Source organism: Equus quagga, unplaced genomic scaffold (genome assembly GCF_021613505.1).
Source record: "Equus quagga isolate Etosha38 unplaced genomic scaffold, UCLA_HA_Equagga_1.0 203_RagTag, whole genome shotgun sequence".
NCBI classification, from domain to species: Eukaryota; Metazoa; Chordata; class Mammalia; order Perissodactyla; family Equidae; genus Equus; species Equus quagga.
In genome coordinates this window covers 9,386,377-9,403,405 of record NW_025798627.1, presented here as the reverse complement: position 1 = coordinate 9,403,405, position 17,029 = coordinate 9,386,377, and the positions used below count along the sequence as shown (strand labels likewise).

At 38.5% G+C, this 17,029-nt stretch overlaps 1 protein-coding gene across 1 annotated transcript in view; it reads left to right on the top strand.

Annotated features, from left to right (window-relative positions):
- Positions 1 to 14,669, top strand: part of LOC124233493 (WD repeat-containing protein 75) — a 31,760-nt gene extending 17,091 nt beyond the window's left edge. The window contains exons 9-21 of the mRNA XM_046650633.1: positions 1,967 to 2,125; positions 2,958 to 3,017; positions 3,109 to 3,224; positions 4,322 to 4,497; positions 5,685 to 5,842; positions 6,307 to 6,487; positions 7,652 to 7,746; positions 8,550 to 8,645; positions 9,290 to 9,459; positions 10,033 to 10,092; positions 13,513 to 13,659; positions 13,990 to 14,081; positions 14,345 to 14,669. Coding sequence (XP_046506589.1) covers positions 1,967 to 2,125; positions 2,958 to 3,017; positions 3,109 to 3,224; positions 4,322 to 4,497; positions 5,685 to 5,842; positions 6,307 to 6,487; positions 7,652 to 7,746; positions 8,550 to 8,645; positions 9,290 to 9,459; positions 10,033 to 10,092; positions 13,513 to 13,659; positions 13,990 to 14,081; positions 14,345 to 14,549 — 1,715 coding nt within the window. The 3' untranslated portion in view covers positions 14,550 to 14,669. The remainder of the gene's footprint in view (positions 1 to 1,966; positions 2,126 to 2,957; positions 3,018 to 3,108; positions 3,225 to 4,321; positions 4,498 to 5,684; positions 5,843 to 6,306; positions 6,488 to 7,651; positions 7,747 to 8,549; positions 8,646 to 9,289; positions 9,460 to 10,032; positions 10,093 to 13,512; positions 13,660 to 13,989; positions 14,082 to 14,344) is intronic.
- The last annotated feature ends 2,360 nt before the right edge of the window (positions 14,670 to 17,029 follow it).

The window sequence follows — 17,029 nt, the reverse complement described above, 5'->3', positions numbered from 1 at the left end:
ACTCATGTGGTGAAAGTGATGTGGGCATATTTTGACTGGTCCTGGAAAAAGGGGGCTAGATGCTAGAGAAGATTACATGCCTGGAGAAAGTGATTTTTCTTTCTGCACGTCTTCCTGGAGCCTGCCAGGGCTCTACTTCCTTAAGGGTTACTTGGGTTTAACTCACTGGAGCCTCAGAAAGTAGGAGGCACCTTCAGCCTGTTTGTGCTTTGAGTTGGGGGAACAGTGACTGGTGTGGGGGTGGGACCCAACCTAACATACTCAGGAATACAGTTCTGACATACAGGAGAATAGAAAGAGAAGGAGAAGCTTATTAACCCTCTGGATAAAAGATGTAGGCTACTCATCTTCTCCACCCTCCTCTCCACCTCACCCCCCAGAAATACAAATAAGTGTGTCTGTGGCATGTGTGTACATTTCTGTGTAATGTTCTAGGCAGAGCCTCTATTCTCTCCTAATCTGAGGTGGTTTCGTCTGCCCTTCCTCCTCAGCTTCTTTTTCCCTTCTGTGGCTTTTGCGCAAATCAGGGCCAAGACCAATTGATATTATTGTCCCTGTGACCTTTCTCTGTTTTGTTGCTCTTAGCCATCTCTTCCACCTCCTCTCTCACTAGTTAGCAGTCACAGCTTTCTGTGGTTGCCGTACTTTCCTTAAGCCCTGGGACATTGAAGATTGGCCTTTTCGGGTGGGGTGTGGGGAAGAAGGAATACATAGTTAGACTAAGTCGGCACTGGAAGAATGGTAAAGAAGGAATACAAAGCACCTCTGAGCTAGGGCTTTGATACAGGAGGTACCGCAGGTAACCTTGGCTAGAAGAGAGTCGAATTCTTTATATTTTTAAGCAGTGTGAATATTTGTAAATGAGAAGTAATGGTAAATCTAGTACATCATTGACCATGAAATCTCAGTATTGTCCCTGTATAGGTATGAGTTAATTGTCTGTGTAAACGAACTACAAATGATAGTTCTGAGAGCTGTTTGTAAGTTAAGGCAGATATGAACAGTATAAACTGTTTAGGCTGTGCTGTGAACCCAGTCATGCTGTGTGTGAGCACTGAAGCAATTACTTCTTTCTTTCCAATCCTTCAGCCTTTCTTGTCTCATTTCTCTGTACTAGGACCTCTGGTTAATGTTGAATAAAATTGATTAATAGTGTTCCCAGTCACAGGGGAAGGTGTTCAGTATTTGACCACTTAAAATGATGTTTGCTATAGATTTTCGCTAGGTATCCTTGATGCAATTTAAAAGGTCTCATCAATTCCTAGGTTGCTGAGAGCTGTTATCATGGGTGTAGGATTCTGTCATTTACTTTTTCTGCGTCTATTAAGATACTCATGATTTTTCCCTTTATTATGTAAATGGAATTTATTACATTGATTTTTTTTTCAAATGTTAAAATAATCTCACATTCATGCAATAAACTCAACTCTGCAATGACATCTTAGCCTTTTAATGTATCATTGGATTCAGCTTACTAATATTTTATTTTGGAATTTTCATCTGTCATAAAATTGGCTTGTAATTTTCTTACAAAGTACTAGTTTTGGTATAGGATTATGCTGGTCTTGTGAAACAAATTGGGGAGTGTTCTTTCTTTTTTTGTCACCTGGAAGAGTGTAAAATCGGTACATTTCTTCCTTAAATGCTTAGAAAAATTCACCAGTGAAGCCATCTGGGCGTAGAGGACGTTTGTTTCATTTTTCTAGTTAGTGGTGGAAGAGTTGGTCAGCACCAAACTAGTCAGATGTCATTAGAAAGGAAAGTTCCTAAACCAGGATCTTTAAATCTTTTGTCTTAAGATTTAAGATAGGAAGATAGTTAAGAGATACAAAGACACTTGTTTGCATGTTCTTCAAAGTAGTTTATTTCTCTAACATGGTAGAAGAAATTAAAATGTTGGTTATATTTTTCTTTCTATTTTTCCCCCCAAACATCGTCCTTTTCATTTCTATGGATGGGTGAGAAGGCACCAGTCTGCTGAGTGGTGGCCGTGAGTCTGTCCTTGTCGAGTGGCGCGATGCAGCAGAGAAGAATAAGGAGTTCCTCCCCCGTTTAGGAGCTACTATTGAACATATCTCCGTCTCCCCAGCGGGGGATTTGTTCTGTACTTCTCACTCTGATAATAGTAAGTTGAAATTTGCTGTCATGAGGAAACATAATTTGTGTGTAATGCCTAAATTAACTAGCATCTGTAGGGAATGGAAAATAGAAACCTAAAATTAATTAAGAGTAGCATAAGATTTAATGAGCATTTTTTCTTCCATTCTTCCTCTTTTCTCTACCCCTTTCTGCCCCTAGATGCCACCAGAATCCAACATTTACAGAGTTGCTTTATGAAAATGTGGGGCTGAGTGAATTTGGTTATTGTCGTGCCACGTACATTTCAAAACCTTTTCATGTGGGATGATGTGGGAAAGTAAAGGGAGGGATTTGAAGTGGGCCTTTTGCTTTCACAAATATAATGGCATTTTCAAGAGAACACTATGAGGATCTCCTTCGATATAGCCATTATCTCAGTGTGGGAGCCTATGGAGTCTGACAGAAGGGGAGGCATCTTGTATTCCTCCAAAACTTTTTGCTCATTCTGTTACTTCTCAGCCTAAACATAGATACCATAGTGCATAACTCTGAGCAATCCATTAGTGCAATGACTCATTTCAAAGTGAACTATCTGTCTCTTTTAGGGTGTATGTGTTTCTGAAGTAACACTTAAAATATATTCATAGGCACAGCTGATAAAACTTAAAAACTCCGACAGGAAAACCCCCATCCCCACATCTAGTTTTTCTAGCTAAATTGCAAAATACATTCTTGATTTTCCAATAACACGCCAAGTAAATTGAACTTGCTCACTTGTTTTGTGTTCTGGTATGTTTCAGAATGTTAAAAATTCAAGTGATTTTTTTTCTTATCTTTAAGTTCTCATCAGTGTGTTTTGTTTTGGTTTTTTTCCCCAGAGATAATAGTCATTCACCGAAACCTTGAGGCATCCGCAGTAATTCAAGGCCTAGTGAAAGGTATTGCAGAAGCCAGTGGCTTTGGAATCACGTACATTTTAAAAATGAATATTTGTCTGATTTCAACTATTGTTTGTCACTTTTTTTGCAGACAGCAATATCTTTACTGGTTTGATGATTGATCCAAGAACTAAAGCTTTGGTTTTGAATGGAAAACCTGGCCACTTGCAGTTTTATTCTCTCCAGAGTGATAAGCAGTTATACAACGTATGATTTTGATTCATTAACTAGCTGTAAAATTAGTGAAAGCTCTTTACATCACCACTGGGTCAAATAACTTATTTAGTAGCTTCTAAAACAAGATCCTCTGCCCATGTTTCCTTGAACATAGTCACTGTGTCTTTGGAGTACTTAGTTCAGTTGTTTACAGCATGATTCTGTTGAGGCCACAGTTGCAGGTTGAGTCTACATGTAAGCCAGTTGCCACTCTCGTGCTGGCTCTCTCTTTGTGTATTTTATTTTGTTTCCGACTGCACTCTAGTTAGCTGTCACATACATCTGTGCCTTTGAGTCCCAAGGAGAAGGAAATGAGAATGTGGGGATTGACAGTACAAATATGTCTCTGCTTTATGGTGAAGCAGTGTCGTATGTACATACCAATGATAAAATTTTCCATGTAGATTAAAGAGGAATGCTTCTTATTAATCCTGATAAGTGCAATCGAGACTTGCCACTTCTTTTTTGTGCCCTATAGTACAGATTTCTTTACAGATTTTTATCATCGCGGCTGTAACATTTGATCTCTTTCTCTCCATTGCTTTTAAACTCCTCAAAGAAAGGAAACTTATTAATCTTTGTACATTTCCAGTATAATGCCTGGAAATAATAGACACTAAATACATGTTTAATAAATAGATGAGGAAATTGAATAAAAGGAACAGTCATAAATAAAATGCTCACCTACTTTTTCACTTCTTAAAAACTGTAGGTGTTATTTTTGTTGTTCTTGTTTTTAGTGTTGTGGAATCCAGCCTTGAGATTTTATGTGAAGCCATTTATTCATAGAAACAATAGAAAAACATTAAGCCAGAGGTTCTACTGTATCATACAAATGAATCATAGTAATTACTAAAGTTCAAGGTCATAGAATATTCACCACTGAGTTGATACTGTATAATGTGCTCTCTTTTTTAGTGGCAGTTTTGATGTCCATGACTCACAATTGGTTCATTTTTCCCTTTTATCTAAAAATCTATTACTATAGATTCTAAAAGTTGTCTTTGTAGTTAATTACCATTCCTTGAAAGCTTTAACATTTATGTATTTACATTAATAAGCATTTTGGATTTTTTTTAATCCATCAGTTGGATATTGTACAGCAAGAATATATCAATGATTACGGTCTGATCCAAATTGAGCTAACAAAGGCTGCATTTGGCTGCTATGGTAACTGGCTTGCAACGGTAGAACAACGTCAAGAAAAGGAAACAGAGCTGGAGTTGCAAATGAAACTGTGGATGTATAATAAGAAAACACAAGGGTAATACTACCTATGTAGCAGTTTAATTTCAGAGTAGAAAATATTTGACTTTGTATTTTATGGTTTCAATTGTCGGTCTTTAAGATGTTTCATTTTGATAAGTTTTGGATTTAGATCAATGAGGGAGGTATTATTTTTCTAATAAAGCCTTTAAGCTTTCTGCTCTGAGAAAGCCTTGGTGTCCTCCAAGTAGTGTCATCTCAATGCATAAATGAGGAAACATGGGAAAGTGGCACCCCTAAGGATGTAATACCTAATTCCAGGCAAATCCAGGGTTAGAATCCAAATGTCTTAGTTCTTTGCTCTTTTATTAACAGTATGCTACCTTTGGAAAAATGGCCGTGGTGGGCAGCAGAGGTGTAGTGTGGTGTGGTGTGGTGTGTGTGTTTTGAGAAGATAGGGAGCCCACTGGTTTCTCAGACCACGGCTACAGTAGCCATTTATCATGGAACTAGTCTTCATGCTTTTGTATGTGCCTACTATCCTGTAGTCTTCACAGGAATAGTGTAAGATTAGCTTATTTTACAAGTGAGGGAACAGGCCCAGAGGGGTTAATTGGTTGTCTCTAGTCACCCCTCTTGTATCCTGGACTTCTTAGAATCTCACCATTATCTTGCCCTGATGTTCTTTTAAGAACACAGTGCTGGCGTAGGTTATCATTCATTCACAGCAGAGCCCTGCCAAGCTGGGAACCAGCTTTGAGAGGTAGTTTGGATGACTAAATATTAGACATTGACCAGGGCAGTTCAGATAGGTAGTTTTCTTCCTGTATTTTCTTGCTACAGGTAGGGGCTTTTACAGTCATTCCATTTTTTGCTGATTTTCAAAAGCAGATAGTGAGGCCTCTAGGTTCTATACAGTTTTCCTGCAGAGTTTGTTATAGTAGGCTTCCAAGTATCATTTTGTAATGACCCCTATTTTATACTCATTTTGTATTAGTAAGTTGACACTATACATAAGTATCGCTATATTATGAAAGTTACATGAGAACAGAGACAGTTAGAACTCTGCATCCTGTGGCCACTAGAGATAGAGCATTCAGTTGTCATTCTTGGTGATAATGTATCACTTGCTGATCCTTAAAGATGCTACTGTAAAATGTACAATATGTAAGAAATTCTTATGCTCATGACGGTATGTTGTGTTGTCTTGATCTAAGAATAAATTGGTGCTTTCCTTCCTCTTAGGTTTGTTCTTAATACAAAGGTTAACATGCCACATGAAGACCACATCACAGCTCTCTGTTTCTGTAATGCAGAAAAATCTGAAAACCCCACTTTGGTTACAGCTAGTAAAGATGGTCACTTCAAAGTGTGGATATTAACAGATGATTCTGACATATACAGTAAGTTAGTTAAACATATAGGGTGAGTACACAATTTTAAGAATTGGTATATTTATCTTCATGAATTGCATCCATTCTGGGAGAACATTTTCTACCTCATTTAATTCTATAGGATGTCGCCCAATTTTAAAAAGATTTGAGAGTTACATTTTTACGTGCCTTTTTCCGCAAATCTTTACCTTTTTAATGGCATTCTTGATTAATCGTGTGCTGATTGTTCCAGTTTGTGAGGGTAAAGTTAAGAAAGGCTTATGTGATTAGTCGTTTCACTGTTCCCATAGAGGGAGGTCGAGGTCTCCAGGAAGGAGCATGTGCGGTTCACACCAGTCAGAGTTTTGTGGCACTTCTGACTGAAGATTTGGGGAGCAGGTTGTTTACTTCTTAATCCTTACTGCATATAAGTCCCCTGTAATGTTACCTAGCATTTATACCATTTCTGAGCTCTATGGTCTATATTTCCACAGAAAAAGCTGTTGGCTGGACCTGTGACTTCGTCGGTAGTTATCACAAATACCAAGCAACTAACTGTTGTTTCTCTGAAGATGGCTCTTTACTAGCAGTTAGTTTTGAGGAAATAGTTACAATATGGGATTCAGAGACATGGGAACTTAAATGTACATTTTGTCAACGAGCTGGGAAAATAAGGTAGGTAAATAATTTGGGGAGTATGGGGAGTATATAGTACTATATTATTTTTAATTTAAACAAGTCTTTCTACATAAAATTAACTAATAATTGATGCTTTGTCTAACGGTAGCTTGTAGGTCACTGAGGCCAGAAACTAACCAAGGTGCTGAGAACCTAAGCATTCTGGGTACATGAACCATGTGCTGATTTCTTATCCATTTCTGAAATCAGGATTAACATTTAATTCTTGGCCTACAGACTTTTCTTTGTAATAAATATTTTTCATGGTTGCGCTGCATAATAATAGAAGATATGCATAAGCCTCAGTAGATCCAAACAATGCTTATTTTCTGTGTATCCCCATAAAAACTGTGTTATGCTCAAGCCTCATTGTTTCTAAGACGGGCTGGGGAAGATAATAGTCTCTTCCGTTTTACTTCAGGTAACTGGGCATTTGAGGACGGAATGGCAGATGGCTAATGAAATGGTTTCTAATTCCCAATATGTCTGATTCTGAATTTCCTTTTTTTTTTTTTAAGATTGGCACCTGAGCTAACAAGTGTTGCCAGTCTTCTTTTTTTTTTAATTATTTTTTTTTCTTCTTTTTCTCCCCAAATCCCCCCAGTACATAGTTGTATATTTTAGTTGTGGATCCTTCTAGTTGTGGCATGTGGGACACCGCCTCAGCGTGCCTGATGAGCAGTGCCGTATCCGCACCCAGGATCTGAACTGGCGAAACCTTGGGCCACAAAAGCAGAGCGCCCGAACTTAACCACTCGACCATGGGGCTGGCCCCTGAATTTACTTTTTAAAAATTTCTTAAGAATTAAAATTGCAAATTTACCTCTTCTAGGTAAACAAGCACAAAAAAGAGTTTTTGTTAAGTGACTTTGTGCATTTCACATATATTTTGTCCATGTATATTATTAGTATAGTGCAGAACATATGAGAGAAAAGAATTGGTCATCAAATCTGTGTTCCTACAGAAACAAAATAGCTAAATAAACTTTTCCTTTTGTATTTGTTAGCCCTTTTTTCTGCAGGATCGTTATAAACCAAAAAAAGGTGTCTGTCTAAAAATCTGCATTGCATAAGACTAATACTGTCTCGGAAGTCTGCAGTCCCTTGTAACTAAGTGCGCTAGAACTGACTGTTGCTAACTTCCTTGTGGTTTTAATCTAGGCACCTTTGCTTTGGGAGACTGACTTGTTCAAAGTATCTTCTTGGTGCTACTGAAAATGGTATTCTTTGCTGTTGGAATCTGCTCAGTTGTGCATGTAAGATATTTTTTACTCTAAAATGACTTGACAAAGCATGTAGGAAGGGGCCATTAAACTTTGTCATTTTAGGACTTATGGATCATATTTTCATGTCCCTACCCAGAGAATATGTAATTTTTCACATAACATTATACCACCAAATATGAAGTATTAGGCCTGTAATAGATTATTTATAAACTGCCTAATTGTCAGTACCTCTAAATCGACCACCATTATTGTCTTTTTCCACTGTCTTCAGTGCATAGGACTTTCTGTTGCCCTCCGTCATCCTCATGGCAATTTGAGAACTGTTTCTACTAATTTGTAGTGCATATTAACCAGCGGTATCCCTGATAGCTCTAAATTTGAATGTAGCCTGCCACAATCCTCCTAACAAATGTGGACTTAGTGTTATTTTACTCATTCGAGTATATGTTTGGAAGGTATGATGGTTGCTTGGTGATGAATGTGTGTGATAACATTTTTGTATATTCTCCACAGAGACTCTGGTAAACACTTTGCCCACATTTAGCAGCAGTGAAAAAGCACCAGACAATAGTTGCACTGAAATAGTAACCATTTCATAGTGTGAGGAAGGAGTACGTTATTTTTCTGCTTCCTGCCCTTTGCTTTAGTGCAGCCTGCCACAGATAATTTCATTGTGTCTCCATGTGCTATCTGGAAGCGTAAAATCCCTCTTCCTAAGAATAATGGAATTGATTCTCCCAATAAACATTAAGAGTACCTACTTTAAATAACCAGGTTAAAAAAGCTTTTGGTAAATCTCTTCTTAGAAGTGAATCACTTTTTTTTATCCCCAGTGGAATGGAGTGCAAAATTAAACGTTAGAGTTATGGAGCCTGATCTTAATTCAGAGAATATTGCTGCAATCTCTCACTCTTCCATGGGTTCAGACTGTAAGTACAGACCATACTTTAATAGTAAGGAGAGATCGAGTACTTAAATTTTCTTTTTAACGTCTTTAATATAATTTGAGTCAAACTTGCCTTTGAATCAGATATTCATATGAAGCCATTTTGCCTGAGGCACTTCCCTTCCTTTCTTGAATTCTTGTTCGACACCTTGTCATGTGTGCGTTTGTACTTAGCTCTGAGACAGCTCTAGTACCTTTCTCATTTTTCAACATGCCAATTCCTACACAGCCTTCAGAATCAATCTCCCCCCTTTGAATCATTCTCAGTTCCCCTAAGAAGCTTTAATCATTCCTCCTCTGTGCTCTTCAGGCACTTTCTACACATCTCTGTTCTGGTACTTCAGACAAAATACTGCAATAATATTTCAGTGTGTCTTCTGCAGTGGACCCTGGTCTCTGGAGCAGGGATTCTTTTTTTCTTTTTCATCTTCATAGCCCTCATTCCTAACCTGCTTGGCACATACTAGGCACCTTGTAGATATTTGTTGAATCAAAGCCTAAAATAGTTATGACCTGGGCCATATACTCAATGGGGTAAGTCTCAGGATTCGTGTGGTCTGCCAACCTGAGGCTAGAAGTAACCTTTACAGGCCAAATGTCATTGTCTGTCTGTTTTTTTCTCTCTAGTGTTTGTATTTAAACCTAGTGAGCCAAGGCCATTGTATATTCAAAAGAATATCTCCAGGGAGGAAGTCCAGTGGGGAGTGTTTGTCCCACGAGATGTTCCTGAATCATTCACCTCAGAATCTTACCAGTGGCTGAACAGATCCCAGTTTTACTTTCTAACAAAATCGCAGGTAACCATCCCACCTCAGTATATGTGATTTTCAGTTGCTTTAATATTTGAGAGTAATAGTCAGCCCATAACAGGTAGAATAGTTTCATTAAAGGATATTTCCCAAAAGAAATAATCTAATATGCTCAGTACAGCAGTATTGCTAGTGTGAATATATTAGCACGCTTCACTCCACAACTTTGAGGCTCTTTACATGCTGTTTGCATTAACTCCATGACAGCCAAAAAGAAGAAAAAAAGATGCCTACAATACTTTAAATTGTATTTATTATTAGTATAGTTGATTTTTGGGGGGGGGTTTTAGTATTTGATTTGCCATGAAGAAAACTTTGGCCTCAGGCTGATCCATCAGTTGAATCTCATTTCATTACCAGTTCTTAAATATGATCTCTCAGAACAATCTTATAACTGTCACAGCAATTATTAAATATGTTTTAAGTCTTTTGATACTTTTCTGTGGGCAGCTGTATATATCAAGATGAAAAATTGACCTTCTCATTTTCTAACTTTAACATCTGCTTAGATTTGCATTCTGCAGTTTATCTTTTGCATCATTAATCAGTCTCTCTTTTCAGAGTTTATTGACATTAAGTACAAAGTCTCCAGAAGAGAAACTCACACCCACAAGCAAACAGGTATGTTATAGTCACAGTGCAGACTGCATTGCTTCCCTACAAAGATAAGGTTATCTTTTAGAACTCAGCTATGAGTAAAATGTTTCATCTGCCCTACAGTGGAATTAAAAACCATACACTTAAAAACTACTTGCCTCGGGGCCGGCCCAGTGGCACAGCAGTTAAGTGTGCACGTTCCGCTTCGGCGACCTGGGGTTCACCGGTTCGGTTCCTGGGTGTGGACATGGCACCGCTTGGCAAGCCATGCTGTGGTAGGTATCCCACATATAAAGTAGAGGAAGGTGGGCACGGATGTTAGCTCAGGCCAGTCTTCCTCAGCAAAAAGAGGAGGATTGGCAGCAGATGTTAGCTCAGGGCTGATCTTCCCCCTCAAAAAAAAGGAAACTATTTGCCTCTTCTGGGGTTATATTACTCTTTTAAAATGTAGTTTCAATTTGTAATACCAAATTGCGATGTAAAGAGTCAAATAGTTCTTCAAGACTTTTCAGGAAAATCTTTCGTAATCCCACTGTCATTACCTACAAAGATAATCAGTTTGAGCTCTTTTAGCTGGAGGTTTTATTTACCTCCATATCTGCAAGAAACATGTTTATATTGCTAATTCTGAATTTTTCAGATTTAGGTATTATCTGTTAACTATGACCTATTGAAGTTGAAGTTCTGGCTCTTTTTCATACCACTGTTCCCCCCAATACACAACACACACACCTTTACTGTCACCCAATTTTCCCAGTGTAGATAAATCTTAAATTAGGTCAGCGTTCATCATTACAGCCATGTAAACCAATTCATAGCTGAGCCATGTAATAATAGACAGATTGTTTTTCCTTTTATGCCCAGCTTTTTTCCTCTGAAGTTAATGATTACCTTCTTTTCTCGTTTGCTTAGTTTTCTATTTCTTTCTCATCTAATTTACCCCCTAAACTCTACTGAAGTTGTGTAAATCTTCTCTCAGAATTTTCAGACATATTAAGCATTCTTTCGAGTCTTAAAGAAATATTTCCAAGCGCCTTCTGACCTGCTTCAGTCTGGACTGATTGCTCTGTAAACCTGTGCACAGTAGTCATCATAGGCCCTACAGTGACCATCGTTCTGGGCACCATTTCACCTCTGCTGTAATAGGTCCCGGAGTTTTCCTCTTTGGTCACTCCCTTTGGTGAAGCACATTCTGTTAGTGTATGGGAGGCAAATTTAAGACCTTGCATGTTTGGAAATGCTTCTGTTCTCTCCCACTTGATTGGTTGGTTGGGTATAGAATTATAAATTGAAAATCATTTTCTCGTAGAACTTTGAAGGTGCTCTCCTATTATTTTATAGCTTGGGGTGTTACTGGAAGTCCAATACCATTCGTATTCTTGATCCTTTATCTGTGACCTGGCTTGTTTATTTTCCTCTGAAGACTCATTGAATTCGTTCAACAATTTCTTGTTTATCATCTGTATGCCAGGGTCTGTTCTAGATGCTTGGGGTATATCAGTGAACAAAATAATCGAGTTTTTAAACTTGTGGTGTGTACACTCTGCAACAAGATATAGACAATAAACAGCAAGCATTAAATAAGTAAAATATGTAGTGTTTTAGAAGGTGATAAGAATTATGGGGGGAGGAATATACAGGAAAAGAGGGTACGAGGTGCAGCTCCCATTTTATAGAGGACAGTCAGAATAGGCCTTGATGAAAGACATTGGCTTTTCCTCTCAGTAGAGCCCCTTGGAGAGTTTTGATCAGAGAAGTGACTAAGGAAGAATTGCTTTTTTGCCTTCATTTTCTCTGTTTTTCTGCAACTCCTATCATTTAGTTCTAGACCTTCTAGAATGGTGCTTTAATATTTTCTTTCTGTTGTCTGAGAGATTTCTTCATCTTTTATCATCTAATCTACTTTTTTTTCTCTCTCTTGCGTGGTCCATTTCTATCTTTTTTTTGTTTTGTTTTCAATGTATGTTGGTCTCTGTCTTTCATTTTGGAAGTTTTCATGAGAGTCTGATTCAGAGTCTCAGCTGTCTGCTCTTATTTAAAAGGGAGCAAGGGACCGGCCCAGTGGTGCAGCAGTTAAGTGCACTCATTCCACTTCGGCAGCCCAGCATTCACCAGTTTGGATCCCAGGTTCAGACATGGCATCGCTTGTCAAGCCATGCTGTGGTAGGCGTCCCACATAAAAAGTAGAGGAAAATGGGCACGGATGTTAGTTCAGGGCCAGTCTTCCTCAGCAAAAAGAGGAGGATTGGCAGCAGATGTTAGATCAGGGCTAATCTTTCTCAAAAACAAAAACAAAAGGGAACAAAAAAGCCATTTGTGGGGCCTGGCCTGGTGGCGCAGCAGTTAAGTTTGCACGTTCACTTCGGCGGCCCGGGGTTTGCTGGTTTGGATCCCAGGTGTGGACCTACGTGCCACTTGTCAAGCCATGCTGTGGCAGGCGTCTCACATAGAAAGTAGAGGAAGATGGGCATGGATGTTAGCTTAAGGCCAGTCTTCCTCAGCAAAAAGAGAAGGATTGGCAGCTGATGTTAGCTCAGGACTAATCTTCCTCAAAAAAAAAAAATGCAATTTGGGAGGTCTCCGCCTAGGTGGAACTTGTCTACTGGCCTCCACTTTCTGCCTGAGCTATTTTGAGAAAGTGTCCAATGTCATTATTTTTAGGTCTTTTTAGGCTGGTCAAACTGCCCGGATAAAATTCTTGTAAGTTCTTGCCTGAAGGATGTTGGCCTGGCTGCCAGTGTTCTGAGAAGCACCCTATGTGAAGTAGAGCTGCCTTCAGCTGTGACTGTGAAGACACTACCACCACCCTCACCACCCCTACACATAGCAGTCCAATCTAGAGATGCACTTTTGTTCTGCTCTCCAAGGAATTTACTTGCAGCCCTCTGCTGGGGCTGGGAAAGAGATCTGGGAATCTGAGTGCTCTCTAAATAGACTTTCAGCTGGGCTCCCTGGTGGGTGTTTAGCTCTTTACAGAAGTACTGTTACTGTTAGTACCAGTGCCTGAGCATTTGCAGGATTCCACAGGATAAGTTTGGCTGCTGCTTGGCTTTCCCCACAGCCAGCTTCAGATTCTGCTTTCTCGGGTATACTCAGTTACTTAGCACCCTTCACCCTACTTTCCGGCTTCCAGTATGTTACTTTTTATCGCTGTGGGTTTATGCCCTTTTGAAAATTCCTTTACTGTCATTTTTGTAGAATTTGGAGGAGAAACACTGGTAAATGCGTTTGTTCTGTCGTCTGAGTGTCCCCTGTTAGCTTTTCCCATAGTAAGTGGGCTACCAGGCCTCAGTTGCTTGACCTGTAAAATGAAAGAATCATATTAGATAATTTTTAAAGTTCCTTCCATCCCTGACATTTTATGACTCTGTCGTACCTCTTTCTGAGTCAAGGACAATTCCTCCTTTTTACTGAAGTAATTTCCTTTATCTAAAATCCTTATAGCTACTAGCAGAAGAAAGTCTTCCGACAACCCCATTTTATTTCATATTGGGAAAGCACAGGCAACAGCAGGATGAGAAATTAAATGCAGCTTTAGAGAATGAACTGGTACAACTACCCCTAACAGAAAACATACCTGCAATTAATGAGGTGAGTAATTATTAAAACAATGCAGAACAGATTAAATGCATTTAGGCACCTTGAGTTAGAGTTTTTATACAAAATCGGTCTAACAAATAACTTGAATAATCGTTTGTATACTGTGCATTTAAAAAACCCAAATCAAATAGCATAAACTTATGATTTTGGATTATTGTGGCCTGACCTGGGGTGAGGGGAGGGGTTGTCATTTGCATAAATGTAGGAAGGTGGGAGTAGATTTTTCTTTGGTTTGGTTTTTCTGTGGGGAAAGCTTCTTGTGTTCAGCTCTTGGCATTTAATGTTTTTAAATGAAACCCTATTTTTTGGTTTTTACTCCAGCTGCTTCACACTCCAGCCCATGTACTACCCTCTGCTTCCTTCCTGTGCTCCATGTTTGTAAATTCCTTGCTGCTGTCAAAGGAGTCTAAGAGGTAACGTGGTTCTTAAAGTAACATTTGGATATTCTGTTTTGGGAAACAGTGTAGTTTGTGTTATCCTCTAAGAGAATATTCTTCCCCTGTATTTCTCTTTATAACAACCCATAATTTTTAAAGTGCACCCAATAACAAGATTTTTTAATGTACTTTGTCCATATGATTATATTTCTACATAGGTGTCTTAAATTAGGAAGTTATTGTTTAGAAATGTATTTTTAAAAAGTAGTTGTTTATATTTTGTGCTCTTATTGTTAAAGTGCTGAAGAAATTCCTGATGATGTGGATATGGAAGAAGAAAAAGAAAGTGATGATTCAGATGAAGAAAATGACTTTACTGAAAAGGTCCAGGATACAGATAACACAGATTTGGGTGAAGACATTATACATCAGTTGTCAAAATCTGAAGAAAAAGAACTGAGAAAATTCAGGAAAGTGGACTACAGCTGGATAACTGCTCTTTAAGCCTTAGAGATGGGGGCGGGTTCTTGTACTTTTTTTTGTATGTTGATACTCAAAAAACATCTTTTTTAATGTTTTCTCTGTTCTTAAAATATTAAATATTAACAGACTTTACTTTTTAAATAACTGGTAATATGAAGCTGTGTTTGCATCCTGCGTTCCAGTTGCTGGGTACATTCAGATACACATCGTCTCATTTTTATTTTGAGTCACATCAGCCTTAGAAAATAGCTAGATATTTTTTTCACAGGAGATATAGCAGAGCTGGGAGTTGAAATTATGTAGCATATGTTCCCTTATCTGCAATTTGGAGATATAAAATATTTTGAAAATCAAAGGTTTTGTTGATGATATTGTTAAATTTGATGCCAAAATTCATTTGGTGGCCAAATATGACCTGAACCTGATGTAAGGTTTTCTATAGTCCTGATTCATCCCTCGTAAGTGTATTTATTTCTCTTGGAGAAATTTAGAGGAATAATTTGATTATGTTGTGTTCCACAGACCCCACTGAGGGTTTTATATAATAACGTGGGCTGCCTAAATCCGAAAAATTCTAAATTCAAATATCTGGCCCCAAGCGTTTCAGATGAGGGCTTGTCTGCCATACTTGTAAATAGAATTTTCCTGACAGCCTTGGAAGATAAGAAGAGCTGGTATTACTCTGTGAATGTTATAACTGTATATTGAGACAAAGAAGTACTTTTTAACCAAAGTCCTATTGCTAGTAGAAAAGAATCTGTCTCCCCTGTGTTATGTTAAAGTAGTGAAGTTGCTACATTTTAACCACTTAGCATTTGAAGTTTTCTTTATATACTTCTACAAAATTTATATTAAAAAGTTAATCCAAAAACAGTAAGGTGTAGAAATCATAAGAGCACGTCTAAATGAATGTACGCAAAATTGCTGTTGAGTGAATTTTTAGGATGTGAGAGTTGGTATCCATGTAAGGCCTATAGTATTTTTTAAATAACTGCTAGATTGAGATATAACTCACAAACTATATACTCCACCCATTTAAAGTGTGCAGTTCAGTAGTTTTGTAGAATATTCACAGTTGTGCACCATCACCACAATCAATTTTAGAACATTTTCATCACCTAAAAACTTTTACATTATTTACATTATGTGAGGCATAAATTGTTCTACTGTCTGATCTATTAAATTTCGGTCCCTTTGCACAGTTAGTTTGTGAGGCCAGTGTTTGAGGTTTATTCTGGTCCCAGGAGGATTCTTTCCAGCTGTCTCTTTTCCTGATTCTTTCTGGTAAACTCTCTGATTTATGGTTTAGCTTGTTGATCTCAGAGCCACAAGCCTCTTTTAATTAAAATACTTAAGTGCCTATCACCAAAATCTCCGCTGTTTTCAAGAACACCCTCGAGCTTGAACTTCACACTGTTTCAGATAACGTCAGAAGTCTGTTCTTATGGACTGCCTCTTGCCCCTGGGCAGAATCTCTCAGCCACTGCTCCAGAAGCAGGGACAGACCCAGTGGCCCCTTCTCAGGGTGACAGCTCCATTTTACAAACTGGGCAGACACAGTAGTCTCTAATCTTTGCTTGTTTTTCCTGTCATGGAACCTCTGCTCTAAGCAAGCCAGGGCAAGGATGACCCAAACCACCTGTGTTCTCAGCCCAGGGAGTGGAGTATATTGACATAATCACGAATAAATTTCATTTTTATTTTGCCTTATGCAGACACTGACATGGTACCCCCGAGTTTAAAAAATACTTCTTTTTTGCAGTTATGTATGAAAGTTTTCATAGTTTCAAAGTAAATTTGGAACATGTCTTTAAAATAGGGGTTATATAATTGGAATAATTGCTTTTTAAGTGTGGGTTTAATTCCTTTGTCTAAAAAGTTGATCACTCACTCTAAAACATGACAGCCTTGTTGTGGGGAATTATTCTAGTTCTTGCAGTATTAAAAGAAAAATTGTCTTCTTCCAAAGACAGCTATACAGATAAAAGGGAAATGGCCACGTTGTTCCTTAAAATCTGGACTTCAGTTTCTCTCCCACAGAAAGTTAGTCCTGTCATAGTAAGTGAACCCATAAAGATGACTCACCTTCTGTCTTCCCTCTTCTACCTAATTATCAAGACGTGAACTCATTACTTGGCACTCTCACTAGTGCAGCCGGTACTTTGGAAAGTATAGTCCACCTCCTGTGTGGGAAAGGGACCATATGTTCACCCACCACAGGCCACACATTTCACATACATCACACTTTCTCTCCAACAGCTCCAGCTCCGTTTGTCAGGTATTTACCCCTATTTGACAAATGAGGAAAACTGGCTCCAGAGAGAGCAAGTCAGTCTTATCTAGATCACTGGTCTCGCAAGAAGTGGGGCTAAAACACGAACCCCTCCTCCGTCTGTCAAATCCCAAATCCTCTGCTCTTTCTGGAATAGCACATTGACTCCTAGATGGTTAAAACAGCATTTCGAAGGTGTCTGCAATTGGGAAGGCATTGTGATAAGAAG